Source organism: Amphibalanus amphitrite, unplaced genomic scaffold (assembly GCF_019059575.1).
Source record: "Amphibalanus amphitrite isolate SeventyFive unplaced genomic scaffold, NRLGWU_Aamphi_draft 000384F_arrow, whole genome shotgun sequence".
Taxonomy (NCBI): domain Eukaryota; kingdom Metazoa; phylum Arthropoda; class Thecostraca; order Balanomorpha; family Balanidae; genus Amphibalanus; species Amphibalanus amphitrite.
The window spans coordinates 340,803-368,307 of record NW_024881878.1 but is presented as its reverse complement, the minus strand read 5'-3'; the positions used below and the strand labels follow the sequence as shown (position 1 = coordinate 368,307).

Genomic DNA, 27,505 nt, shown 5'->3' with positions numbered 1-27,505 from the left:
TCGATGTCAGTTCTATTTTCTACGCAGCCCAAGACAAGGTTTAAAGTTACGGTGGCCGATTTTCCCCACTCATCCATCTGATGTGCAATGCACATACCGACTACCGAGTACCTACGCACAACTAAGCAGGAGAGCTTGCAGGGCCAAGTCAAGCGTGCATTTGCATGACATGAGGCATGAATGCTGTAGTGATGTACCTGGACCTTAATAGGAGACAAAATATGAGTATTTGCCGCACTTGCCCATTTGTTATTCTTATTAACTCCAATTAAATGCTGCCTCTTCCCTCAATAAGGAAAACCAAAGAAGCTCAAGTAATTACCTATGTGGGCGAGGACGGATGACATGATTATTGATTATGATCAATATAGCGAGGCTGAAAATGATCTCACGCATGTCAAAGCGTTTTTATTTTAGGCAAAATAAATATCTAAAACAGTGAAACTGTTTTAGATATTTAACTGTTTCAAAGTAAAACTGTTTTACTGTATTAGATATTTATATTGCCTAAAATAAAACACTTTGACATGCGTGAGATCATTTCAAACCTCGCTATAAGCTCAAGTAAAGTTCAACAAGTTAAGTTTGCAACTCCTTTCAGTCAGAAGCTTATTGAGCAGCTTGAAGTCATCAAACAACGCGAGCAGTTTTTCTTTTTGTTGGCGGTATTCGTACACAATAACAACTGAAGTTGGTAAACTTTTAGCGCAATCCGCAACCAAGTGCTTTATCAAATAAGTACAGGGTGGAAAGAAAAATATGTTCTGATTTTAACAGCCCGTCACATCAAATCGAGTAGTAATATCTCAAAATGAATTAGTGCATTTGAATCACCTTTTCTGGAAGTTTTATACCTGGTGTCATTCACACTCTTTCTCGCTCCTGGGCGTCCCCCACAGCACGTGTTCTGAGTAACCTCTTTTTCGCAGAATTTAGAGATATGTGTACCGCGCAACCTCCGAGATGAATTCAGCGCACAAATCGGGTGGATTCTACGTGCGACCTTCCAAATCGTCTTCATCACGTTCGGGAGACTCTCTGGGCTCATGGCTGACACCTGTGATTTCATTAAACCCCACAGATAAAAACCAGGGGCGTCGGGCCTGAGAAGAGGGCTGGCCATGAAATTTCGGCTTTTTTGACTGGTCACGTGCCCTCTAAAGTGTTCCTCCGGCCAGGAGAGGCCCGCTCTTTACGTGCTAGGTGGAGCCCCGTCTTTTTTGGAAACAATTACTCAGTTAAAACCTTCAGGGCTGCCACTATTTAACGCTAGAGCCTCTCCAGCACCCGAGCGTAGCGTTCCTTATTGACGGTGGCCGTGGTGCCTTTCGATGTTTCGAGGGAAACGGTCCGAATGAGCGGTAAAATCAACCCAGAACTGTCAAGTTTGGGCTTCATTCCCTCTGGGCACAACGTTATAGAGCCCTCTGCACAGTCTCACATTGACGTAATGATGTGTTATGTCCACCGCCTGTCTCATCGGACCGTTTTCCCTCGAAACATCGAAAGGCACCACGGTCACCGTCAACAAGGAACGCTACGCTCGGGTGCTGAGAAGGCTCGGGCGTTAGATAGTGACAGCTCTGGAGGGTGTAACTGAGTACACTGTTTCCAAAAAAGACGGGGCTCCATCTAGCACATAAAGAGCGAGCCTCTCCTGGCCGGAGGAACACTTTAGAGGGCACGTGACCAGTCAAAAAAGCCGAAATTTCATGGCCAGCCCTCTTCTCAGGCCCGACGCCCCTGGTTTTTATCTGTGGGGTTTAATGAAATCACAGGTGCCAGCCATGAGCCCAGAGAGTCTCCCGAACGTGATGAAGACGATTTGGAAGGTCGCACGTAGAATCCACCCGATTTGTGCGCTGAATTCATCTCGCGAGGTTGCGCGGTACACATATCTCTAAATTCTGCGAAAAAGGGGTTACTCAGAACACGTGCTATGGGGGACGCCCAGGAGCGAGAAAGAGTGTGAATGACACCAGGTATAAAACTTCCAGAAAAGGTGATTCAAATGCACTAATTCATTTTGAGCTATTACTACTCGCTTTGATGTCACGGGCTGTTAAAATCAAAACATATTTTTCTTTCCACCCTGTAGTCCCTCGACACTTACTATAAAAGTTCGCTTTTTTCAAAAGGACGCTGGCTCAAAGTTCATTATCGAAGCTCTCACGTGAGTTTTGGCAGCTTCAGCGTCTGGCTAAGAATTTCTTGCCGAAAAAATAATCGATTTCAAATTGTGCTCGGTAAATGCATGGAAATTGTGACTTCAAAAATGAGCATACTATGATGACGTCACTGGTGGCAGCTGGCACCCAATGTCCGTACGAAAGCATTCATTGCCAACGAATTTTAGAGTTATGCATTGCATTGCAATGCAAGTTCCACAGCATGACGTCACCATTGTTGTCATGTCTTGTTCCAAAACGTAGGCATGGAATTTATCGGGAATAATTCACATGTTAACCCGCGCCCGGCTGGGGGTCCTGGATTTCCACGCCCTGCTGGGGGGGGGGGGGTGTTTGAACACCCCCCCCTTGTAACTCGGCTCCTGGGCCACGTAGCGATACGCGGAAGGCGGCGTTCGTAAGAGCGTAAAAAATAATGACGAAATCACTTCGGTCAATTTTTTGGTCAGGTCAAGGGTCAGGTCACCAGAGGTCATTGAAGGCAAAATTTCGCCGATTTCCAGGTCGAATGTCGAAAATTTCCAAGAAGCCAACGCATAACTCGAGAACCAATAGAGCTACAGCGCCGCGGAAAAGCGCATTCGATAGCCCTATTAAAGCCCTTTCTGAGTAATTCTCTCAGATTTGACCTAACGTCAACGGTTTTGCCTGCAGGGGCAGGGCCTCGGCTAAGGAATTTTGACTGGTGGGCCACTTGGGCAGCGACATGGACTGACCTTCGTAGCCATAGCCCCCCCCCCCAATTTTCGATTTCTCCCCAGATTTCGGCCACTTCATTCTGCAAAAAACGTCAGGATGGCATTAAAAAATGTAAAAAAAACGGGGCTCGACCCCCCCGACTCTTCAGAGAGAGAGAGAGAGAGAGAGAGAGAGAGAGAGAGAGAGAGAGAGAGAGAGAGAGAGAGAGAGAGAGAGAGAGAGAGAGAGAGAGAGAGAGAGAGAGAGAGAGAGAGAGAGAGAGAGAGAGAGAGAGAGAGAGAGAGAGAGAGAGAGAGAGAGAGAGAGAGAGAGAGAGAGAGAGAGAGAGAGAGAGAGAGAGAGAGAGAGAGAGAGAGAGAGAGAGAGAGAGAGAGAGAGAGAGAGAGAGAGAGAGAGAGAGAGAGAGAGAGAGAGAGAGAGAGAGAGAGAGAGAGAGAGAGAGAGAGAGAGAGAGAGAGAGAGAGAGAGAGAGAGAGAGAGAGAGAGAGAGAGAGAGAGAGAGAGAGAGAGAGAGAGAGAGAGAGAGAGAGAGAGAGAGAGAGAGAGAGAGAGGAGAGAGAGAGAGAGAGAGAGAGAGAGAGAGAGAGAGAGAGAGAGAGAGAGAGAGAGAGAGAGAGAGAGAGGAGAGAGAGAGAGAGAGAGAGAGAGAGAGAGAGAGAGAGAGAGAGAGAGAGAGAGAGAGAGAGAGAGAGAGAGAGAGAGAGAGAGAGAGAGAGAGAGAGAGAGAGAGAGAGAGAGAGAGAGAGAGAGAGAGAGAGAGAGAGAGAGAGAGAGAGAGAGAGAGAGAGAGAGAGAGAGAGAGAGAGAGAGAGAGAGAGGAGAGAGAGAGAGAGAGAGAGAGAGAGAGAGAGGAGAGAGAGAGAGAGAGAGAGAGAGAGAGAGAGAGGAGAGAGAGAGAGAGAGAGAGAGAGAGAGAGAGAGAGAGAGAGAGAGAGAGAGAGAGAGAGAGAGAGAGAGAGAGAGAGAGAGAGAGAGAGGAGAGAGAGAGAGAGAGAGAGAGAGAGAGAGAGAGAGAGAGAGAGAGAGAGAGAGAGAGAGAGAGAGAGAGAGAGAGAGAGAGAGAGAGAGAGAGAGAGAGAGAGTAGGGACCCACAACCCTCTCAGTGGTGATAGTCCCGCGGTGCACATAAAATCGCACAAGCACGGAATATTTAGTCTACGACATATCGTAGTACATATCGACATATCGACATGTCGTAGACTATATATTCCGTGGCACAAGTATGCACACAATATTGACGCAGATTATAAAACTTTGGACGATAACTTACGGCCGTGAGTGGATCGCTCGCCGACTAGTCGGAGATTCGGAAGCGGTCGGACGGGATCGGGCGTTGTTGGGTGGATCGGGAGGAATTGTGAACAGCACGAGTGCAACTTTATATATAAAGTGGGTTGTAGCAGGAACCCCAAAAGGGGGTTGTAGCAGAACCCCAACATCTCTGAAAATGATCATTAAGCCTATTGGTGTCGCATGGAAAATAATTGACTCAAAAGCCCAAGCGCACTGCGCAACCCTGATATTTTCTTTAAAAAAAAAAACTAAGTTATCAACACGTTCACTTCTGGTGAACAGTGTCCCAAACTTCAGATTTTTCTTGGGTGTCCGAGTGGAAAATTCGAGCCACCCAAAATGTGAGAGTGGAAAATTATCCTTCTTATTCTTGAGTGTCATCTTCAGCCCAAATGAGATATTTTTGGAACGCTGACTGTGAACGGTTCGAAATTCGTCCAACTGGTCAGATGTGTGACTGCAAGCATCATACCGGTGGTGAAGACGCATAATATCGCTTGCAGACTTCAATCGGCTGGAAGTCGCCGACACTACCTCTAGTTTGACTCTGGCTTATATCGTGTCTATCGGCGAGCCGTCTGAGATCGCTCGCAGGCTTATCCCCGACCGTCTGAACTGGTCTGTTCTTTAGGTATTCGTAGTTTTTCTTGTAACCGACTGGTCTGCGGCAGATGCTTATGTGACTGCAACCACTCCATCGATCGGAAAGCTTGCAAGAACTCTTGCAGACCTCGATCGGCTGGAAGCCTCCGACACTATCTGTAATTGACAGAGGCAGACGTCTTTCGCGATTATTGCATAAAATTTAAAGCTCGGTCACACTTCACCGGATTGGACCAACGGAGGAGAAACGGACGAGAACTGTCAGCGTCCGGTGATGTCCGTTTGTTTCCGTTGGCCGTCCGTTTGTCATCCGTTAATATACGTTCCACGTCCGGTGGTGTCCGGTTGAGCACACCGGACCCCACCGGACATGGAACGGATATGAACGGATGAGAAACGGACGTCCAACGGAAACGAACGGACATCCCCCGGACATCACCGGACGCCGTCCGTTTCTCGTCCATTGGTCCAATCCGGTGAAGTGTGACCGAGGCTTAGTCCACTTAGTCCACTATAGTTCACTTTTTACCCCAAGAGGATATTGCAAACAATAGGTTGAAGTTTTTTTCACAAGAATATGTTTCACCGATGGGTACTTTACAGCCTGAAAATGTACGATAAGATCTGCTATTCAATTTGAAATGTGAAAAATGTGAAAACTTAAATTTTTCGGAAAATTACTGGTGGGCCAAATCTTTGAGGCTGGTGGGCCATTTCGGGTCACTGGTGGGCCATTTGGCCCACCAGTTAACATGTTAGCCGAGGCCCTGTGCAGGGGGCAAAAATTGCAAAAAATAGCCGATTTTTTCGGAAACAGTTTTTTTCTGCAATAACTTTTGACCCAAGCCTTGTACGAGCTTACTTTTACCGGCACTGTGTTCCTCTCGTCAAGACGCATCAAATGAACTATAAGTTGACCTTGAAAGGTCAACTTGAAAATTTGACCTCAGGTCAAGGTCATGACCTGACCGGAAAGGGTCATGTTGCATATCAGTCGATCCGTATCGTCGAGCTGAACACATCTAAGGCGTTTTTATCGCTCTAGCATGCCTCTATCAAAAGTTATTTGCGAAAAACTGTTAGACACCCTTCGTGACCTGAGATGACCTCAGGGCATAAACAAGGGTCACGGACACCATTTTCATGTTCAGTGTGTCTAAACCACTTGTAATTCGGTGTTTGGGAGTGTTTATAATGTCTTTTGTCCAAAAGAGGCGCATTTCAATTTTCTCCCATTGACTTATAATGGGGAGGTCGCAAAATTGACCTGACCTTAGGTAATCGATATCAAAATTCTGAGATATACATTTTGTACATGCTATTGCTCTTAGCAATCGCTGAAAGTTTCAAAGCGATCGGTCACTCGGTGTAGCTATGACAGACATTGAAACTTTTTATGAGGTGAGGTCACTTCAAGTGACCTGGTGACCTGACCTTGAATGACCTTGGTCTGAAATTTTCACAACATGTGTAGAATTGATGTGCAATAAGGTGTACCAAAAACGTTTGAGATATTCGCGAAAAACCACAAGGGGGGTGTTCAAACACCCCCACCCCCACCCCCAGCAGGGCGCGGGTTAAAATAAGGCGACGTTCGAGTTTCTCAGGTTCAGATTTTGCCCGTTTTGCTCGCTAAAACACGTGCTTGTTCGAAAAACATACTTGGAGCCAGCCTCCTTTTGAAAAAAACGAACTATAGTATTTTCGAACATCATCTCATTACATATTTACCATATATTTACATATTTTATTTACATATTTACCTAGGTAATTATAGGTAAGACACGCACCCAAGATGATTTTCATAGGCAGGCATAACATTGCAACAGTCACCCAAGACAAACTCTAAACAAGCTTCGCCCTGTCCACGGTGAAAAAGATCAGTGGCAAATGGTAGCAACTGTTTTTTTTTACATGAAATATTTAGGTGCGATACCAACTGGCCATTATAATGACAAAATGAAAGCGGATCAATATTTAACTACCTCACGAAGAGGAGCTTGCAGCAAATCTATCGAATCTGATCGGGTTTTCGGGTTTTCACTTCCTCAGTTAGACCTGATAAGCATTAACCCGCGCACCGACGGGGGTCCGCGCCAACTTAGTTCCGACGGGGAGGGGGGATAACCGCCCCCTGAGATCTCGAGAACGAAGCAAGACAGCGACAAGCCGTAAACGGCATGGGGTACGCACGGACAAGGTCTACAATTTTTACTGAGGTCATTTTCAGGCCAGGTCAAAGATGACGTCACAGGGGTCAAACAGGCAAAATAGCGGCGCTAGATATTTAGAGTTTATCTCGAATAACTTTGGAATATTAGGCCATTCCGACGCGTTTTAGTGAAAAAAATCAGGCAGTTGATTCCCTCCCCCCCCCCATTGACTTATAATCGGGAGGTTAAGAAATTGACCTGACCTTAGGTCATCGATATCAAAATTCCGAAATACACCAACTGTAGCTACTAATGACCAAATTACATCCTGCAACTTTCAAAGGACTCCGACACGTAGGTACTGTAGCTCTGACTGACACGGGGACAAAGTTGCAAAAAAGTGATTTGAGGTCGGGTCATTCGAAGTGAGCTGGTGACTTGACCTTAAAAGGTAGAAGGCTTAAACTCACACACAATGTGTAAAATTGATGGGAGAATAGGCATGCCCAATTTCCGGCGCTAGCGCCGCGATTTTTCCCGCTATTTACGAAAACCCTCAGGGGGGGGGGGGCGGATATCCGCCTGCTGTCGGTGCACGGGTACATCCAGGGTAACTTTTGAAGGGGGAAAGGGGAATTTGCCCCCTTCGAAAATTCTGCTCCCCCTCTCAAATTGTGCGTGAACGGCTAGGGAGGGAAGGGGGAATTTCCCCCTTTCAAATTTATTTTTGAGCCCATTTTCAATCAATTCGCTACTCAGATTCTATAATCATCGTTGATCAGACTCTAGTCATCAATCAACCTTGCTGGAGCTTAGATAATTTTCAATTTGAGGTTCCATCCAACCATTTTACGTTCAGTGCAGCGGGAACTCCAGATTTGACCCGATACCGATCGAATGGTCGGTGGGACCGTCTCTTGTCTTGTCTCTTCCGTCTCTTCGCAATCACTGACATATCGCTTCAGGCGTCGGCGTAGAAACCGGCGGGGGACGGGGGTCATGACCTCTCCGAACCAAGGGTCTTCCTTCGAACCAGGGTCCTTCAATCGGTCTTGGCCTAGCAAAAGTAGTCACGTGTTAACCTCTCTCTATTTAGAAAGGCGCTACTTGATGTTTGGCCAGGGTAATAGGTTGATACTACTGATTGACATTTGCAAGGGCGCAGTCAAGTTCGGACCTCCCTCGCCCCTTACCGCCAAGGTAGGTACCTACGTATATTTTTTAGCTATTTTTTTTTTGGCAACCTAACAATATAAAGTGGCCAGAATCCGGGGAGAGAGTAGGATTTGGGGGTAGGTAAGGTTCTGCAGGCGCCATCCTAACAAAAACCTAATGGCATTGGGCCCCCCTTTCAGATGCCCCTGGATCCGCCCTTACCCCGAACTTTATTCCCCCTCTCGACTTTTCCTGTAAAAGTAACCCTGAATACACCACCGAAAAATAACAATTTTAATTTTTCGACTACATGACCATTTCAATATCGTGCAATTTTGCGGAACAGTTCATCCAAATATTTTGTCAATACTTTGCTTAGTGCACACCCCAAATGGACTACCCATTAAAAACATGTGTCCACTTAGCTTCCCAATAATACAATATAAAAATTCCAGCCCCATCAAACCCCGTGTCGGTACGGCGGGTCGCGGAGCGTTCCGTTATTGCCGGACGTTCCGTTATTGGCGGCAGAACCGGCCGTCGTCGCCTGGACGGCAGCCTCCGCGGCTGGCCGGCGGGCAGCGGGCAGTGACGGTCGGCGTGCGGCGGTGAGCGGGGTGGACCAGACCGCGCGGTGTGTGAGACAGACTAGCGTGCCGTGTTCTGCAGGTCACAGCCAGGATGAAGCACATTCTAGCTGTGGCGGCGCTGCTGCTGCTCGCAGTTACAGGTAAGGCGCCGACGCCTACACGCGAACAGCTCCCCAGCCGGTGGTCGGTACAGTGGAAAGTGATAACGAATCTCCACCGCTGAGGTATGCCGAGGCCGGTCAGATAACACCCAGTGCATCCCAGTCACGTAGCCGCACGAAGATTGCTGTTCATGGCCTAAAGCATTTATCTAACCCTATTCCATCCATTCCGAATTACACCGCCCTCCAACAACGACCTTGGAGTTCAACGGAAACCGCCAGTTCCCCGAGCTGCACGCGTTGGAAGGCCGCCACCGTCTATTCTTGACAACCGTCCCGCACAATTGGACAATCTCCTTTCGTCCTCGAACCCCGCACAGACAGCACGCTCCCGTAGTCGGTGCCGCTCACGGTGACCTTCCGTTCGGTACAGCGGGCGGCCGGCCTTCCTGCGGGCGCGCGGCGCCGGTACCTGGGTTTGCGCGTCGTTCGGCGCGCGGCGGCCCTGGCCGCAGCCCGCCGGTGCGGCGCTCGCAGACAGACACCCGCCGCTGACGGCGGTGAGCGGCGCTGGGGAGGGGCAGCGCACAGCCGCGGCGCTCCCCGCCGTACGGCCTTGGCCGCCATCCAAGAGGAGACGTCACTGTCGCTGGCCCGTGCGTCCCGACCGACTAATGGTGTCTGTGGGACGGGACGGGCCCAGCTCGATGGTGGGTGGGGCAGGGGCGCTGCGTGAATCGGCCGCAATGTGGGTCGAGCCAGGGGGAGGGGCGTGGCATGAATCAGATCCACCGCTACAGTGCATGCATCGAGTCATCGCCGACTGAATGAGGCGGAACAGATTCTGTCCACTCCTTGCCTTCCATGGACGGGGTATGGATTACAGTGCCTAAATCCCGGCCGGACAGGCCAGTTTCTGTCGTTGCAGCAACTTAAGCATTTAAGCCAAGCAATCGACGGAAGCCTTACATGACCGACGTTCGGACAGACTAGAAATCCGACATCGCGGTACTTCGGACACGGTACGGTAGAGCGGAGAACAGCAGATATCAGTGGGTGTGCGAGAGCTTTTCCCCCGACAGCCGCCCGGACCATCGCTCTCCCTTCGCCCCATCGGTCGATGACTCTCCGCCCTGTTGACGCACAACAAGCAGCGGGGTGACAGGGAGGGGACGGCAGGACCGACGTTTGCCGTTAGACGGGGGAGGGTCTGACTACAGCCCATTCATTATAGGGGGCCCGGGACGGCACAATTAGGGTCTGTTTAGTTTAGTTATGGATGCCGGGCAGAAGGGCCCGAGTGGTGTCCATCCTGGGCAGTGGGCAGATGGACAACTCGACTGGTATCTGCCTACGGCAGAGGATACGGTAGAAGTTAGAACAGGCTAGTAGATGAACGGTAGGTGGTTGACCCGACTGGAAAGTATCCGCCGCAGACAAAATCCGACTTGAGAAGAGCCGAGGCCACGAGGTAAATAGTATTCGCGGCAGAAAAGACGGCAACTGCCACAACTGCCACAGCCATGATCGTTCGTTAAACGCAGTCAACAGAGCATACATAGATGATCGGAAAACAGGCCAGTCGGGAGCATCAAGACAGTGAAGATTCAGTATCACTAAAGACAAATGACAACAATAAAGGGTCGTAATAGGCGTGAAGATTTTCATGAAGATTGCTTCACATCCCGCACGAACTCTACATACCTAATTCATAATGGCATAACTCATGCACCGACTAACATGAAACGAAGCGAGATCAACACTAATACATGGAAAATAGCTATGATTTATGGTGGACCTATCCTGTGAAGCTTACCATCGGTGCCATGTGCCAGGATGATTCGGATGCATTTTGCCTATGTCAAACGCTGCCTGACCAAGTCGTCAGGCCCCAGGTCATACGTGAAACGCGCTTGATGTTTATTAGCGTTTAGCTCAGATAAAACACAGCTTTCCAGCGAAGAATACGATAACAAACGTCATGTAGGTTATATTTGGTTAAAAATGCTCACCGCCTAATAAAGCGGACAGAAAAGAAGTAGTAATACAGGTAATATCTGGGTCTCCATTTATCAAAGTCTCACCTTTCCGCAGAGTTAATGGCTGGGGGACTCCCGCCACGCCGTGCCCGGTGACCGACCCAATACCGTCCAGTTACCGTCACCACACCAGCGGGCGGCCCCCCCCCCGGATATGCCGAACCCCCACCCCCACCCCAACGAGTGATACGCCTCGGGACAATACAGGACCCCAGTAATACTCCGTACTCGCACATATTCCCAGTGTGTGCCATACATAAATATCTTTCTTACAGGCCAGCGGCATCCTCACAGTGACGGGCAAGCCCACCCGTCCAGTCCCACACCTGGCACGGGGCCATGCTGAACGGGCAAACACGCCACGATGGAGGTCACGTGCCGCTCGGCCCAGCCCGGAACAGGCGACCTTGATCGGCTGCGAGGTGGCTTCTCTGAATCAAACATCATTGTCCTTCCTGTGGGGACTGGGGACCTGCCCTGGAGGCCGAGGGGTATCCGTGATGGACTTATAGTCTCCAGCGCGCACCAAGGTGTCTCAGAGGCGGTCGAAGAAAGTAGGGCCTCAAGGGCGGGTATGGGTCTGTACAGAAGACGAAAGGCCGCCCCACACTGGAACTCGCATGCGGGTTGCGGGTTTGCGGGTTTTGAGTTTGCGGGCATAATACTAATTCATAGAGTGATTGGACCGTTTCCTTATGGTAACTTCATGAATGCAGTGAAGCCGGTACACCTTCAGAAACTTACATATAGGGGAGAGTGGGGCAAAGCGGCCACCCGGGGCAAAGCGGCCACCCATCGTTTTAGCCCTTCGTAGCTGGCGTCAGTTCCAATTTATGGTTTCCAATTATACTTCTCTTCACAGTCGTTCGAATGAGCCAGACCGGGGTTTCAGGCCCATCACCATTGTTCTGTGAAACACGGAAAAACATTTCTTGCCAGGTTACCAACTATGTTTACAATTTTCAAATGTTATGTTATTCCATAACCGTTTGGATTTTTTTATAAGCGTTCTTGTCCATGCATTGCATGGTTATCGTACATGCATTCTACCAATTTTAATGTTTTTACCCCACTAAAAGCTAAGCTGGAATATTTTTGTCTCGGACGGTATGCGCGGGGCAAAGTGGCCGGGGCAAAGTGGCCACCCCCCAATTGGCCATAAGTTGTTTCCATCTGGATAAAAAACATTATTTATATTCAAATGTGTCGTCGTGCATTCATCTTGGCCACTTTTCAGTTGCATGAGTTACCAAATAATGCAATTAAATGTTTTTTTTCATGAAAATCCTTTCTTTGAATACCTACAGGTGGAAGATGATAAAGTAAACAACAATCCTCGCTTAAACCTTGTCACCATCAAAACCCTAGTCGTACATGAGGCAACTATGTTGTTTCTCATATCGGGACTTGAGAAGACGGCGGTGGCCGCTTTGCCCCAGGGTATGGGGCAAAGTGGCCAATATGCATAGGCTTAAAGTTTTGTCAATATCTTCCATATGTGAACGCCTTTGGAAATAAAACGCAGTCGAAATAAAAGGCAACTTAATAGGGATCACATTGGTATAGAAAGAATCTTTCCAAGTTTAAAAATCAAGCGTTGGCATCGTGAGAAGCGTTAGGGTGGCCGCTTTGCCCCACTCTCCCCTAGTCACAATACCAGCGCATCGAACCAAAATTCGACTCCAACGAAAAACCCGCAAACCTCGCAGAACTCGCAGACCTCGCAGCGAGGAAAATCAAAAGTTGACTCAAAACCAACTTTTGGAATGCAATGCAAGGTCGCTCGCAAGCTAAAAACATGCAGACTCGCTTGTTAGATGGTAGTGTGGGTCACTCAGCCTAGCTTGTATTGATTTTGAAGAAACCCGAAAACCCAAAAACTCGCAACCCGCATGCGAGTTCCAGTGTGGGGCGGCCTGAAGACAGATAAGACAGGTCTCCGTGGTTGACAGAAAAGTCTGTGGGGCAGGCAGAGGAGAGTGGGGTGGGGACGAACAGGTCTTGGGGGCGGACGGAGGGGTCTACAAGGCAAACACAGGGGTCTAGAGGGCGGACGGAGGGGTCTACAGGGCAGTCACAGGGGTCTACGGGGGAGACAGAGGTCGCCACCGACAGCTGAGTGGAAACACGGTGTTACCAGCCGGCCGACTGGTCAGCCCATCAACGGGATGGGGGGAAGCGGAAAACATCCATGCTGCCCAATGAGGTCAAATGGAGCAAGCACCGCTCTGGTGCCAGCCTTCCCTGGCTCATGGTGCAGTCAAGCTAAACAGATGAGGTAATTGTTTGGAGTGCATATAGCTCTTAACGAGGTTTATGTAATGCGTTGCTAGAAAATCCTAGGTATACTATGTCGATGTTAGTAATTTGAGCTATACGAGTGCGTTTCAGGGATGCATACATTTTCAGTTACGGACATCTTGTGCAAAACAAAACCACGCTAATGAAGTTAAACAATGCTGTTATTTCCATCTTTGTCGAAGCCTGTTTTCACCCAAAATAAACACTGCGATTGCGTAAAAAACTGCCCACGTGCCTGGAGGTCTTTGCAAAGGAGGACGAGTCAGATCCCAGTTCGAGTCTGCATTTCAGGCCTCAGACCGCCAAACTTACTCCCCGGTTTTTCGACGCATTTCATGCCTTCCTTCCTTCCTTCTCTTTTCTCAACTCTATTCTAGCCCACTGTGCATATATTTCACCCCAGTTCGATCCACCAGCTGACCGCTGCCGGACTGTACCCCTAGTGTCCACCGTCGGTGGACATAGGTGACGCCACCGCTGTGGTCGGTGCTGACAAACGGCCGTCGGGAGCGACGGGCGCCTTGGTCTTTGGTCACGGGGTGACAGACCACCGAAAGACAGGTCATGGGGCCACAGGCCACCGTTTAAGGGTCAACAGGTCAAGGGGCAACAGGTCCTGGGTCACCGACCATGATGTCCACTGTCCAGGTTCTAGGACCACAGGTCATCAGGTCATAGGTCAAGAGGCCACCGACCGTTTCCCGCGACCTGCGGCGAGCGTCACGACTGCCGTGTCGCCCCAAACCGACCATTTGCCTCACCCCGCTTATCCGGGGCCATCGGTAGTGTAGCCAATCGAGGGTATTTGTAAACGCCGCCGGTACACGGGCCACGGCGGACACCATCGATGTATCTCTGCTGTACACCCCGCTCGTTGGCAGTGGTCAGGTGCCAGTTGAGTCTATCGCCGTTAACACTGGCTGGGGCGGCAGGCCATCGACCTGCTCTACACGAAGGGGATCCCTGTACCAGAACCACTGACCTCAGCACAGCCGTGCTAACTGCTGATCCAGCTCCGCTACTCCCTCCTCACCGCCGAACTCTGTAGAGCGGGAGGGTCTCCCGTCCTCACTGCCCACGGTCTGTATCTAACCGAGCGTCTCTACTAGTGATGTCAATTACAGAAAATCGGAATACCGATACCTAACCAAATACCAACCAAAACCGTGAGGAAATACCGAAACCGAACCAACCTAGGAACATGAGGCTAATACCAAATTTATACCAATTTATCAGCCTCTTATATATTAGTGAGGGTTCATAATACCAACAAAATACCAAATAAAGGAGGATTGAAATACCAAATACCAAGTTGGTATCGGTTTGGTATCGGTATACCAAAATGTTGGTATCGGTATACCAAAATGTTGGTATCCGATTGACATCTCTAGTCTCTACCACAGGAACCAGCGGCCTGCGCTGCATCGCGTGTCGGCCTAACAACAAGATCGGCGGCGTCACCTTCCCGGCGGACCTGGAGGACCTGATCCGGAGGTTCCCCCGCTGCTCGCAGCTGAACCCCAAGGACCCCGGGCTCGATTATGAGATGCACTGCAGGAGCGGCCTCAACAGCTGCGTCAAAATCCGGGGTAAGTGCAATCACCATCAACTGGGGCGACCGTCACGCGCGCTGCTGTCCCGTCTCCGCGTGACACATAAGCAGCGTTATTTATGGACACGTTACAGGGCGTGACATGGCAATCACTTCGCGACTGCTTACGCTCGAGGTGTCACCCGACAACAGCTGGAGTGTGCAGAGCTGACAGGCTGATATCTGACTGATGACATCCCCGACTGACAGGCCTGTCATGCAGGGGTGTAGCTCGATTCCGACCGCGAAATAACACGTCCGGCCCCGGCTCGGATCTCGGGCTGACGGTGTATGACGGCTGAGCGACCAACTCTGCCAAGATCGACCGTGGCCAGGAGTCAAGCTCTGCCAGCCGATGCAGTGGCCCGGGCGGGCAGAGTGTCCAACTCCACCAAGCCCAGCTGTGGTCAAGAGTATCTCTGACGACCGACGCTTTGTCGTCTAGGGAACACCGGGACGCGTGTCACCCCCGACTCTGAACGACCATGGAGAGTTTGGGCGTGTGCCACCCAGCCTGTGGACAGACTGCGGATGGCTGTGGAACATAAACCACCGGTATCGACCGTGGCCGACTCAGTTTGATTACGGTTCGAGCGGGGCGCCGTTTACACTCGACAATCAACACGTCCCATCTATCCCTTATAGAGCTTCTAATAGTTACTTCCTACGTAAATCCATACGCATATGCGGAACTTTTTTCCTTGAACGAAATGACGCTTAACAGTATATAGATTTATTCTAAAGGAAATTGTAAATAAACCAACTCTGAAACATGCAGAAGCCTAGCCTGTAACATGAAAATAAACGTACGAAGTCGAATCGTACACAAACGCAGTCTATGGTGCGAGCTCGCCTAAAAACTAAGCAGGTCCTGGACCCGTAAGGATGGCCAGCAGTCTCCTTCCAATCGATAGAGCATAAAAGCCGGGGCATGTTCAGCGGCAGGGTCGATGCTATTTCCACGCTGGCAAACAACCTTCTCGGACAGCAGTGGAGAAATCCAAGCTGGAGATAGTGCAATGGCTCGAGGCCTGGCTCTGGGCCATGTGAAAGGGCCCTAGCACTGTTTCCCATCCGACATCTTGGTATGACAGCCAATTGACGGTCGGTGGCAGTAAGACGGCAGCCCGCCTGTCACTTGGCAGCCGGCAGTCAGTAGTCACCGGTATGCCGAACTGTCAGCGGTGAGGGGGCGGCGTCACGCGCACGGAACCTCACACCGCGCTGGACGGCGGGATATGACGTCATCGTGCGCCTGTCGTGACGTCAGCGACCGCAGAGTGACGCCATCACGCCGCTATGGCACTGAGTCGAACGCGCAGCGCGCCCTGGAGCGTTTGGCGTGTAGCCAACGGACGGATAGGTAGGTATGCGCTGGAGGTGAAATGTGCGCCCGCCGCAGCTGAGGCGTGCCGCGCACCCTGCGTCCTCGACCCGCCAGAGATGGATGGTGACTCGGTGATATTGCTCGCGCGGCAACCAAGCTGTTTGCCGCCACTATTATTAGCCTTGTTTTATGAAAAATGAAGACTCATAAATCTCGCCAACCTGTCACAACCATCAGCGAAAGCGAAACGGATTTCCGACTAGATAGGTAGTAGCTTTTTAGCCTTTAGCGGCCGCACAACAAACGACGTCTCGTAAGCAAAAGAGCTCTTCAGGGTTCCTTCTCTCAAAAGCTGCTTCCGTTCGTCACAGCGCAAACACACTTAACGTTAGCCTTATGGGCGGCTCTGCATTTTCCAAGCAAGCAGCTTTGTGCGAGCGAACAGCAAACAACGAAAATTTCGGGGCGCCTTTGAAAACAGGCATGGCTGTTTGATCTCGGTGCCGCTCTCGGAGGAAATCTCATTATCCCGTTGTCAGCCGGTTTTCACCTGCCTTCTCGGCGGCTCGGGCGCTCGGCAGCAATGTAGCACCACGGCGAGTGAGTCACCGAAGCTGGTTCCGCGACCACCTGCCGCAGTCACGGCATGATTCAATGCCATTCGTCGGGCTATACGGTAGACGCGCCCACTTTCCAGGCCAGTGGTTAGATCAGCTTGGCAGGCCATTTCACGTCAGTCGCGCACCATAAGGCTTTGCCATACAGCTACGGCCGTCTGTTTCATTCATGTTCCGTACAGACTTCCGAGCTAGACACAATCTGTAAGGACAGGCTACATGCCAGTTACCTACACACACCGCGCAAATTTCCGCAAGCCGTTGCCAAATTTAGCACATGGTAGAGGATAAGACTGCAGGATAAGACACGACTTCAAATGCTCCGCTTTGGTACGGCATTGCAGCGATTCCCAGCTGCGCAGATAGCACCACCTCAATCGACTCGATGCACCTTGGCTAAGTGAGGAGGTGGAAGAGGGCATGGGAGAGGAGGTAGGGGGAGAGTGCCGAGTGGGGCACCCCGCCTGCTGTGCAGACTACGGATAGTACAAAGTAGGTACCGCTGTGACTGGCAAGATACGGTAGCTAGCAGATAGAAGCAGTGAGGCTGAAAGGGTGCCGTGCTTTTCTCGAGGGTGGTACGGAAACATAAAAAAAGAAGAAAAAGAAAAAAAGAAATACAGAAAGACAGAAATAAAACAAGAAAAAGCGAAAATACGGGAAGGCATGCAGAGAAATGTAGGGGAAAGTGTAAAGAAAATTGAAGGAGTAATTTAGGAAAAATCGTAAGAAAGCAGGGAGCCGACAAATAGTAGACAATGGCAGCACCAGTCCACAACGGCCAGCTAAAACTGTGTAGGGTGCGCCAATGTCCATTTCGTAACATTTCCGTGGCAGTTTTCCCATGCAGTGACAGCCAACAGTGGTGTCTGAATGTTCAGCAGACCGCGTATTTAGGCACATACATAGTCGTCACTTTTCACACAGACTGATCGTTAATACGCGCTGGCACGTTGGCAGTATCGACCGTTCTTTCTGCAGTGTGAGTAGGCGATTTGTACGCATGCCACAGGTGTGATTCAGTGGCTTGTTTTCCACAATCTGCATTCCGCCGTCCACTTCCACCCGTCTCACCCCGTGACCGTGACCCCGCGAGTTGGCTCGCGATTCCACGCCGTGCCTAACGCTTCCCTCGCGTTTGTTCGCAGATGAGTTCGGAAACGAGCTCCGAACCTGTTTCCCCGGCTCTTCCACCGGCTGCTCCAAGATGCCCAAGAAGGGTCAGGTGCTGTGCAAATGCCGCGGTGACTACTGTAACTCGGCCGTCACCTCGACGCCGGCCCTGATCTCGCTCTTTCTGCCCCTGGTGGCCGCCCTGCTGCGGCTACACTAGCGCCGCCCAGTGGCCGCCGCCCGAACTGAGCCCGACCGGGAGCAGCCGCAAGCCCAGCGCGGCGGGATATTTTTTGTTAAATGTCTGTGCCTGTGCGCGCATGTAACACGTCCGAGCGAGTGGCATGAGCGACGACGGAGCGTTGCCGCGGGTATGTAAGAGTAACTCTGTAATCAGTGTTATACGTTTTGAATCGCCGTGTTTGCATGGGACTTCTCAATGGATGGCGAGATAGCGTTCCCGGCTACCAGCGCACCTCAGGCCGGCGGCTAGCCCCGACAAGCGGAGGCCGACCGAAGTGTGCGAACTGATGACACCCCGGGCTTAGTGCCAGGCGCATCACACGGTGGCACTCAGCCAGCCTCTCGTGTCAGCTCATGACGGCCAGGAGCGCGGCGTCGGGCCCGACTCGACGCGCCGCACGACGCAGGGCCGTCAGACACCTGCCGCCGGTGCCGTCAACCGCTCACAAGTCGTCCTACATATCATCGCCAAACACGTGGCCTCGTCGTGAAGTGAGCGTCTCAGGACAGTGAAATAGAGCCGAGAGGGGTAGCTGTCGATCGTTGAATGTAGCCCAACGAACGCAGTCTTCAGAGCTTCCTGTCAACGTTTGGCGAGAGAGTGTACCCCAAATCAAGAAATAGAATGGCGATTTAAATCGCGACCGGATTGTAAATAAGCTGCGCACCGCTCAGAGGCTAAGCTAGGGAACGTGTAAATGCCGTGGCGAGCAGCGGGCGACACTGTGGACCGGGAGTGTAGGCTTAGAGCTTCGTAAGAATAGAGGCGCTGTCGGTAGAGTTCGGGCGTTACTGTACCCACGAGGAAGTGTCGTAATAAGTCCTCGCCCGCGTATCGTTGTCGATCATGTACTCCCTGTGAGCGTATATATCGCGTGCATGAGTGTGTATACGCAAGTGTATGTCAATGCAGAAATCACGGAAAATTCATCACCAGCGATGCCACTAGGGCACTGCGTCCATTTTGGCCTGCGGTCTGTGGTACAAAGGAACAACATCAAATAAATACATCAATGGTATTAAGTTGCCTTTGTGATATCGAACAAAGTAGTGTAGACTTTGACCATTACGAGGGGCGTTCAAAAAGTTCTCGGCCCGACCATGAAGGAGCAGAGATACGACGTCGACTTATTAGACCAAAAATGTTCATTTAGTCAAATAACCAGCGCTAAGACAAAAACATTTCGCACAGCGCTTCGCGAGAGGCCCCTGGGTCTCCATAGCCAAGTGGGTTTTGGACGCATCTGGCACGTCCAAGACGGCTGCTTTTGTCTCCTTGCTGTCAGCGAAGTTGCCACTGCTAAGCAATTTCCTTATGTTGGGGAAGAGGTGGCAACCTGAGGGTGCAAGGTACGAAGAAAAAAGTGGCTGAGACAACAACTCGAAGCCACAGCTCACTGCTTCGCTGATCGTCACCCTGCTCATGTGTGCTGTTGCGTGGTCCTGGATCAGGCGCACACTTTTAGTCAGCTTCTCTAGTCTCTCCTTGATACCTGCTGCTCGCTACTGTTACCGAAGGGAGGTGTAATATGCATCATTAATTGTGCACCCCTGTTTTAGAAAGTTGACGAGCAGAGCCCCGCCAGCATCCCAAAATGCAACCACTGTCACCTTGCCGTCTGACTTAAACACGTCGCACACATTTGGTGGCCTTTACTCAGTGTGCTTTCACTTGTGCAACTCGGTCACGCCCTTAGGGTCAACGTGTGACACCCACTATCCCTCCACGGTAACAAGTAGTTCAATGAACTCTTTTGGATCTTCCATATAGGGCAAAAATTTTCGCGTTACGCCTCCTTTCGAAATTGCCTTTCCTCCGGAGTCAGCAAACGGGGGATGCATCTTGCAGAGATCTTAAACATATCAATGCGCTGTCCAAGAATGGCTTTGAGGAACCTGATAGACACCGCCGCTTCTGCAGCGTTGTTCCAGACCAGAACATGTGCCATTTTCACAAAGAAGTGCTTATTTTTCACATTTTCTTGAGTCAATGCTGTTGATGACTGGCCACTGCGGGGTTGACCATTAATGACCTGTGGACCAAAATTGAACAGAGATGCCCACTTTTTGACGCTAGTGTAAGAAAGACAAACCTCAACATGTGTTGGCACTAGCTTTTCGTGAATAACGTTTGGTGCATTTTTCTGCAATACGTGAACCAAATCACTGTTCTCTTCTGGGCGTCGCTCATTCTGACCGGGAATGGCAAACTATGTTACGATTAATTAGCAGCATGAACCACTGGCGGATCCAGGGGGGGGGGGGCCACCGGGGCCATGGCCCCCCCCAAAAGCCTGAAAGGGGGGGCCAACATATCTTTTGGCCCCCCCCAAAACGCTTGAAGAAAAATTAATGTGAGATGGTTGCGTAGTAGATACCTACTAGAATCAGCAGCGTGATTCAATAGCGTAGAGAAAGTCAGGGGTGCGGGAACTACTTTCAGACTGGGGGGGGGGGGGGGGCACACCATAATAGAGATCAACCTAGGGTCCCCCCAAATCTAGTTTCTCACCGGTTTTAGGCCACTTATTTTTCATCTCTTGGCTTTTTCAACAAAAAAAGAAAACATTTGCAAAAAGGGCGGTATTCCGTCTGAAAGTTGTGGTGGCACCGCCCCCCACTGGTGGATTCAGAGAGGGGGCCACCGGGGCCATGGCCCCCCAAAAGCCTGAAAGGGGGGCCAACATATCTTTTGGCCCCCCTCCCAAAACGCTTGAAGAAAAATTAATGTGAGAAGGTTGCGTAGTAGATACCTAAAAGTTAGAATCACCGGCGTGATTCAATAGCGTAGAGAAACTCAGGGGTGCGGGAACTACTTTCAGACTGGGGGGGGGGGGGGGGCACACCATAATAGAGATCAACCTAGGGTCTCCCCAAATATAGTTTTCTCACCGGTGGTTTTAGGCCACTTATTTTTCATCCCTTGGCTTTTTTCAACAAAAAAAGAAAACATTTGCAAAAAATGGGGTATTCCGTCTGAAAGTTGTGGGGGCACCGCCCCCACGGCCCCATAGTTGGGGGGTGGGCAAGCTGTCCCCACTGCCCCGGTTCCCGCGCCTATGGAGAAACCACCGGGTTTACTAGCTTTTTTCTTAAAGTGTCGTCATGTCTTGTCGTCACCCGAGAAGGTCTTATTGCATACATATCGATTGAACTGTCAAGTTAACAAACTTGCTCTGGCAGCCTGACCTGACATGACCCGGCAATTTTTCATTCACGGAATATGCGCAATAATTTTTTTTAGGAACACTCACTGAGTTGGCGTTGAAAAGCTTGTTTTGTTAGGTAATTGTACAAGAAGCATATCAGGGACCTTTTTGTCCCTTCCCGTGAAACGGTAAAAGACTTATTTCGGTCAGAGCTCAGGCCAATCTCTAAGGGGTCAGTCGGGTCACTTATTTCTTAAAAGGGTCCTTACGGCATCCAAGGACCAATTCCGGCTTTTGAGTGCACCACATCAGCATTTGATGCTGCGACAGATGGTGAAATATGAATATATGTTACAGGCCGTATGAAAATTGTCCGTTTGCAAACGGCCTGGCCCAGTCAGGGCATATGAAACAGCCTGAAAACACCGGCCGTTTGCAAACCATGACCTGAAATATCAGACCGTTTGAAAACGGCCTAGTTAGTTTCGGCCTAGCGGATCCAGGGGGGCCACGGGGTCATGCCCCCAAGCCTGAAAGGGCGCAACATGTATTTTGCCCCCAAAAACACTTAAGAAATATGAATGTGAGAAAGTAGCGTAGTAGGTAGAAACTACCGTATCATTAAAAATATGTGAGCTTGAGTGTTGGTCTCGTCTTCACCCAAGAAGTTCTTATTGCATACTTTACCTCTCGATCGACGCGTGAAGTTATCGTGAAAGTTATCATGAATCCGATCGCGACGAAACTTTAGCACCCTCATGTTGACAAAGTCTGAAAATTTCATGACCCTGACCCAAGTGACCTTTGACCTGTGGCCTATTTCTCGAGACTATCCGTGCGTTCGGAGAGCATGGAATATTCACCGTCCCCTGGAATATTCCCCGTGCCGCGTTAGGAGGCGTATCTCTCTGAACGGCCAATCTCCGGGAATGTTCCGCGCGCATGGAGTATTCCACGGATTCCACGTGGAATGTGCCTCTCCGAACGCACCATATGTTTGGCCATGTTTGAGGCCATGTTTGGCCGGAATCGCGATTCCGCGTATGTCGGCTCACATTATCCGCTCGTTTACAGTCTTTTCGTGGTTTAAAACGCTCAAACATGTGAAATGATGTTGGTCCCAACCATTGTGGTAGGTGTCAATGTCACCTTAGGGTCAAGTCAGGTCATTGACCTTTGATGACCTCGGTGCACTTTTCCGAGTTTAACATGTTTCTAGGATAGTTTCGTTTAGCTGATTTTGAATTTAGCATTTAGCAACCATTTAAACATTTACGAAGTAGTTTTGATGCCTTCGTATCATGTTACGTAGCTGCCAGTGGTAGTCGGACACCTGCTACACGGACGCCCATAAGTACTGGTTGACCTGGTTGACCTGACCTGGCCTGCCCCGACATGGCCTAAAGGCATGAAGACATCATCTATGATCCAAACTAACATGAAATTCGTGATCAGCACAAAAAAATCTATTACAGCCTTACTTTAGGAGGTTCTGACAGGCCCTGATTTTCCCGTCTTTTGGGTCTGTGACCTGACCTGGGCGGTGTTTCACGGCACGCTGCCAGCGCTGTTGGCACTTTTGGTTTCCATGGAGACATCAACTAGCCTATACCTACAACACTACCGAAGGTTGACCTTAGCTCGCGGAATGCGCTGGCAGCGGCTGGCAGCGCGACCGTGAAACACCGCCCTGGAAGGTCAACCAATGACCAAGGACCTTAAAATCGGGTATCATCGGCTTCCTCTCGTCACTGACAGGCAACACACTCGTTTTTTCCGCGAGCTCTAGCTTGATCAGGGGCCGAACGGCAGAGAGGTTCAACCGACACCTCCCAGCCCGCGAAGGCTGCGCCAAGCACCGACCCGGAGCGGTGGTCGACAAAAGCAATTTGAAGTGTTTTCAAAGTAATATTAAGGCACAGGTTGAGTGGGCTACCATTTCTCTCTCTATTTTTTTTTAGTTTAAAAAAATTATCGTTTCAGGGCTGTGACGAAAAATAAGTGGCCTAAATCCGATGAGAAAACAGGATTTGGGGGTACCCTAGGTTTGGCTCCTTGCACGAGTTGGCCCCCCCCCAAAACGCAAGTCTGGATCCGCCAGTGGCATGAACCAATCACAGGGCAGATTGGTTAAAGGGACAGTATCACCATTTTGATGAAATTTGACATTGCATAGGCCCCACCTTTCTGGTCCGGAAACTGAAGACCGATCCTCGAAGCTCCACACCGTTATCCCGCTATCGCCGCTCAAAGTACGAAAGGTGTACTACACTTTGAATCGTGCTTCACTATCTTCACTGTTTAAATGTTTGCGCCGTTTTGAATTGACCGCCAGTAATAAAACTTTTACCCTGGTCATTTCATCAAGTTTTAAAAAGCCAAAACGTTTTTCGCACTTATTCATCACCGTTAAATTCATTAAATAGTCGTAGGCAATTTCCGCTGTTTCCTTCGGATTCTAGCGGCTCAACAAAGGAATTCCTCCAGCTTGAATCACAATCTCCCTCCAACGTATGACGTTTATCACGTGATTGTCACGTGATATTTTCTCCCATTGTCAATTGTCACGTCCAATTGTCACTCCCTCCAGTTGTCACGTGATATTTTTATAGGCAATACCTAAGGCTACCTCTCCCTAAGGACAACTCAATCAGAAGAACGACCGCGTAAGCGTAGCGTCAATAATGTATTATCTGCGCCAGTTCTGTAGTAATTTTGCATGCTTCCAAAATGGCGGCCATGCTTGTATAGTGGTGGTTCGCTCATGAAAATGAATCATGAAAATGAAATGTGGTTGCAATATTTTTCACCGAGTTCGGTCCTCAAACTATGTTTTTTCTGATTCAGGAAAATAAATAAGAACTGCTAGTAAAAAAAAAAAATCAGCTCCATACATTGATTTTTTTTTCGATGATACTGTCCCTTTAATGGCTACGTAAGTGGACATTCCAATAACACATCATTGAACACACCGCGCTGCAGGCCGAAATTCCAACTCCTTCATGGTCGGGCCGGGAACTTTTTGAACGCGCCTCGTACGAACATAAAGCTAAAATGTCAGGGTGATTCAATGAGGTTAGGTCACGAGTCATGATGCAACATAAATGTACGGGATAGCCATGAATACAAAATGTAAATAAATTAATCTGTCAGTTCAGATCAAAGCAGGTACTGCGAGGAGTTGTTAAAGGCGTCAAATCGCTTGCAGAGCCAGGGACCAAGGATGAGGGTGACAATAATTATATATTCGAAAGACATCATTTAAGGAAAGAAAGACTTCCGCACATGCGGTAATTACCATAACGTCAAGATAATGTCGTTTGATTTGATCAGTGTGTTGAAGGCCTAGGAAAGCGAAGCCCAATTGAGAGATAACCTTACCAGAAACAATCGACGGAATTCAAACTTGCGGCTGTTAAATGACTGATCATTAGGTTCAGGTCGAGGCTGATGTTACTAAAGTTACATGAGCGTTTAAAAAACAGATAAATGTACCCTCCTTCTTGGTAAAAGTTCGGCTACCGTTGAGAGAAATTTAGTAAATAACTAGAGCTAGCCCGCAGATAAATACAATTCCACCGATGAGCCAAGACCAGGGCAAGCAATAAGCTACAAGTCCTTTTCCATAAATTCCACCTTAACCCATCCTTATTCATGATCACCAAACCCCGTATCGCGTTGGCGAGCAACCCCACCAAAATCAATAATTCATCACCCTACTGTTAACGCCAGACCCCTTGAGACCCTAATTTTTCGCGATTATTTTTAAATGCGTGGAAGAATTTCAACCAAGCTCAGGACATGGCCGTTTCAAGACCTGCCGAAACTTTTACAATTTAGATATTTTGTCGCCATTTCAATATTTCAGGCACTTCTCATTGACTCGTAATGTTAAATTTCGAGCAAGATTTTCACCCGGTGTGTAGAGGCTATCACCAGTCAGTCTGTGATACGTTATGACGTCAAAGCTAAACCCCACCTCTGTGGTCTTGGCCTGCGGCGGTTTCGGGCCGGCGCGCGGTCACTCGCGCTGTGGCGGGGAGCGGAGACGGTCGAGCGGTGCCGAAAGCCGGCGGAGTTGTGCGTAACGTCTTGTCTGACAGTGCCCAAAGAGCGACATGATGACTGAGGAGCCATAAACGCTCAATGCGCATTGTTTGTACAATGCTGATAGGTTCGCTGATATTTGTTTTATTTTTCATAAGCTGCAAATGACGGGCAGATGGCATACTCGTATACCTGACATAAGGTTAGGAAATATTCACCTGTATTTAAAGGTAGTGTGCCACCTTTGAAAGATTTCCCATTTTATTTTTCCTAGGATAAGAAGCTTCTGTTTTTACCTAATATCGCAAAAAAATCAAAAATGGGCCTGGAATAGTGCCTTTTTCGCCTAAAAGTTTATCGGTTTTTCGATATGTATAACAACTGTAGTGGGCTGACCTGCAAACAGGCGTCGGCAACAATCGCGAATGCGGCGCACATGTGACAATAAGCAAAGGTCATTATAGAGATTTGGCTGTCGAACATTATTTATGGTTTGAAATATGATTTTATGTAAAATAATTGATATGAAAAAGCCGTCTCTTAAAGGTAGTGTGCCACCTTTGAAAGATTTCCCATTTTATTTTTCCTAGGATAAGAAGCTTCTGTTTTTACCTAATATCGCAAAAAAATCAAAAATGGGCTTGGAATAGTGCCTTTTTCGCCTAAAAGTTTATCGGTTTTTCGATATGTATGACAACTGTAGTGGGCTGGCCTGCAAACAGGCGTCGGCAACAATCGCGAATGCGGCGCACATGTGACAATAAGCAAAGGTCATTATAGAGTTACGACGTACGGGAATGAGTTATCAGTTGTCTAATCGTAGACAGCACAATGTTTAGCCGTAAACTGTAAGCCTGTATTGGTATTGTTTCTTTTATTTGGCTGTTGAACATTATTTATGGTTTGAAATATGATTTTATGTAAAATAATTGATATGAAAAAGCCGTCTCTTAAGTTATGACCCCATTTCACCACACGCAAGTGGCAGAAATGACAATGATCAGCTGACGAATTTTTCTTGGCCGAAGTCAGAGCGCGCGGCCCGACGCACCACCACCACACCACAAAGTATGAGCAGAAGCCGCGCCCAAAGCCAGGGCCCCGGTAACGTGAGGTAGCCGAGTCGGGGCAGCGTGCGCTGACCCAAGCCAGGGCCGCAGCTTTGGGCGCGGTCTACCGCATCCCCGCGGGCAGCCCCGGGCTATCACATGACACCGGGAGGACGCGCGGCCCCGGCTTGGGTCAGCGCGCACGCTGCCCCGACTCGGTTACCTCACGTTACCGGGGCCCTGGCTTTGGGCGCGGTCTACCGCACCACCTAACAGGCGTCTTCGAAACCGCAGGAGATGATGATGAACGGGTTTATCGAAACTTGATTGGATGAGCATATCGGTAATAGCGATTTCAGTGTGTGCATTTATTGTTCATAGTGGTGTGAAATGTGGTTGGGGTACGACCGACAACCCGTCGGGGCGAATTTCGCACTGGGGTACTCAAAATCTGAAGAATTTAAGACGTTTCCATGAGTTTTGAAGGTATGGATAAGTTCTAAAAATCCGGTTCTCCTTATCTGGGCCATTAACTCCATACGGTCCAGGAAAGCTGGCACACTATCTTTAAGTTATGACCCCATTTCACCACACGCAAGTGGCAGAAATGACAATGATCAGCTGACGCATTTTTCTTGGCCGAAGTCAGAGCGCGCGGCCCGACGCACCACCACCGCACCACAAAGTATGAGCAGAAGCCGCGCCCAAAGCCAGGGCCCCGGTAACGTGAGGTAGCCGAGTCGGGGCAGCGTGCGCTGACCCAAGCCGGGGCCGCAGCTTTGGGCGCGGTCTACCGCATCCCCGCGGGCAGCCCCGGGCTATCACATGACACCGGGAGGACGCGCGGCCCCGGCTTGGGTCAGCGCACGCTGCCCCGACTCGGCTACCTCACGTTACCGGGGCCCTGGCTTTGGGCGCGGTCTACCGCACCACCTAACAGGCGTGTTCGAAACCGCAGGAGATGATGATGAACGGGTTTATCGAAACTTGATTGGATGAGCATATCGGTAATAGCGATTTCAGTGTGTGCATTTATTGTTCATAGTGGTGTGAAATGTGGTTGGGGTACGACCGACAACCCGTCGGGGCGAATTTCGCACTGGGGTACTCAAAATTTGAAGAATTTAAGACGTTTCCATGAGTTTTGAAGGCATGGATAAGTTCTAAAAATCCGGTTCTCCTTAGCTGGGCCATTAACTCCATACGGTCCAGGAAAGCTGGCACACTACCTTTAAAGCCTATGGC

The 27,505-nt window shown here is 49.7% G+C and overlaps 2 protein-coding genes across 5 annotated transcripts in view; one reads left to right on the top strand and one right to left on the bottom strand.

Moving 5' to 3' along the window:
- The window catches only part of LOC122390162 (coiled-coil domain-containing protein 174-like), a 65,152-nt gene that overhangs the window by 14,377 nt on the left and 23,270 nt on the right, over positions 1–27,505 (bottom strand). The window lies entirely within an intron of this gene.
- Positions 8,625–19,038, top strand: LOC122390165. The gene is made up of 3 exons (XM_043382850.1): positions 8,625–8,823; positions 14,528–14,713; positions 17,808–19,038. Exons 1-3 carry the CDS (start codon positions 8,775–8,777, stop codon positions 17,990–17,992), a joined length of 420 nt encoding a protein of 139 aa, XP_043238785.1. The 5' UTR covers positions 8,625–8,774; the 3' UTR covers positions 17,993–19,038.

Bases quoted from the DNA above. Each gene is read 5' to 3' on its own strand.
- LOC122390165 (XM_043382850.1), top strand. From the start codon at position 8,775: ATGAAGCACATTCTAGCTGTGGCGGCGCTGCTGCTGCTCGCAGTTACA. The intron at 8,824-14,527 runs GTAAGGCGCCGA...TCTCTACCACAG, and splicing joins GCTGCTGCTCGCAGTTACAG to GAACCAGCGGCCTGCGCTGC. The intron at 14,714-17,807 runs GTAAGTGCAATC...GTTTGTTCGCAG, and splicing joins CAGCTGCGTCAAAATCCGGG to ATGAGTTCGGAAACGAGCTC.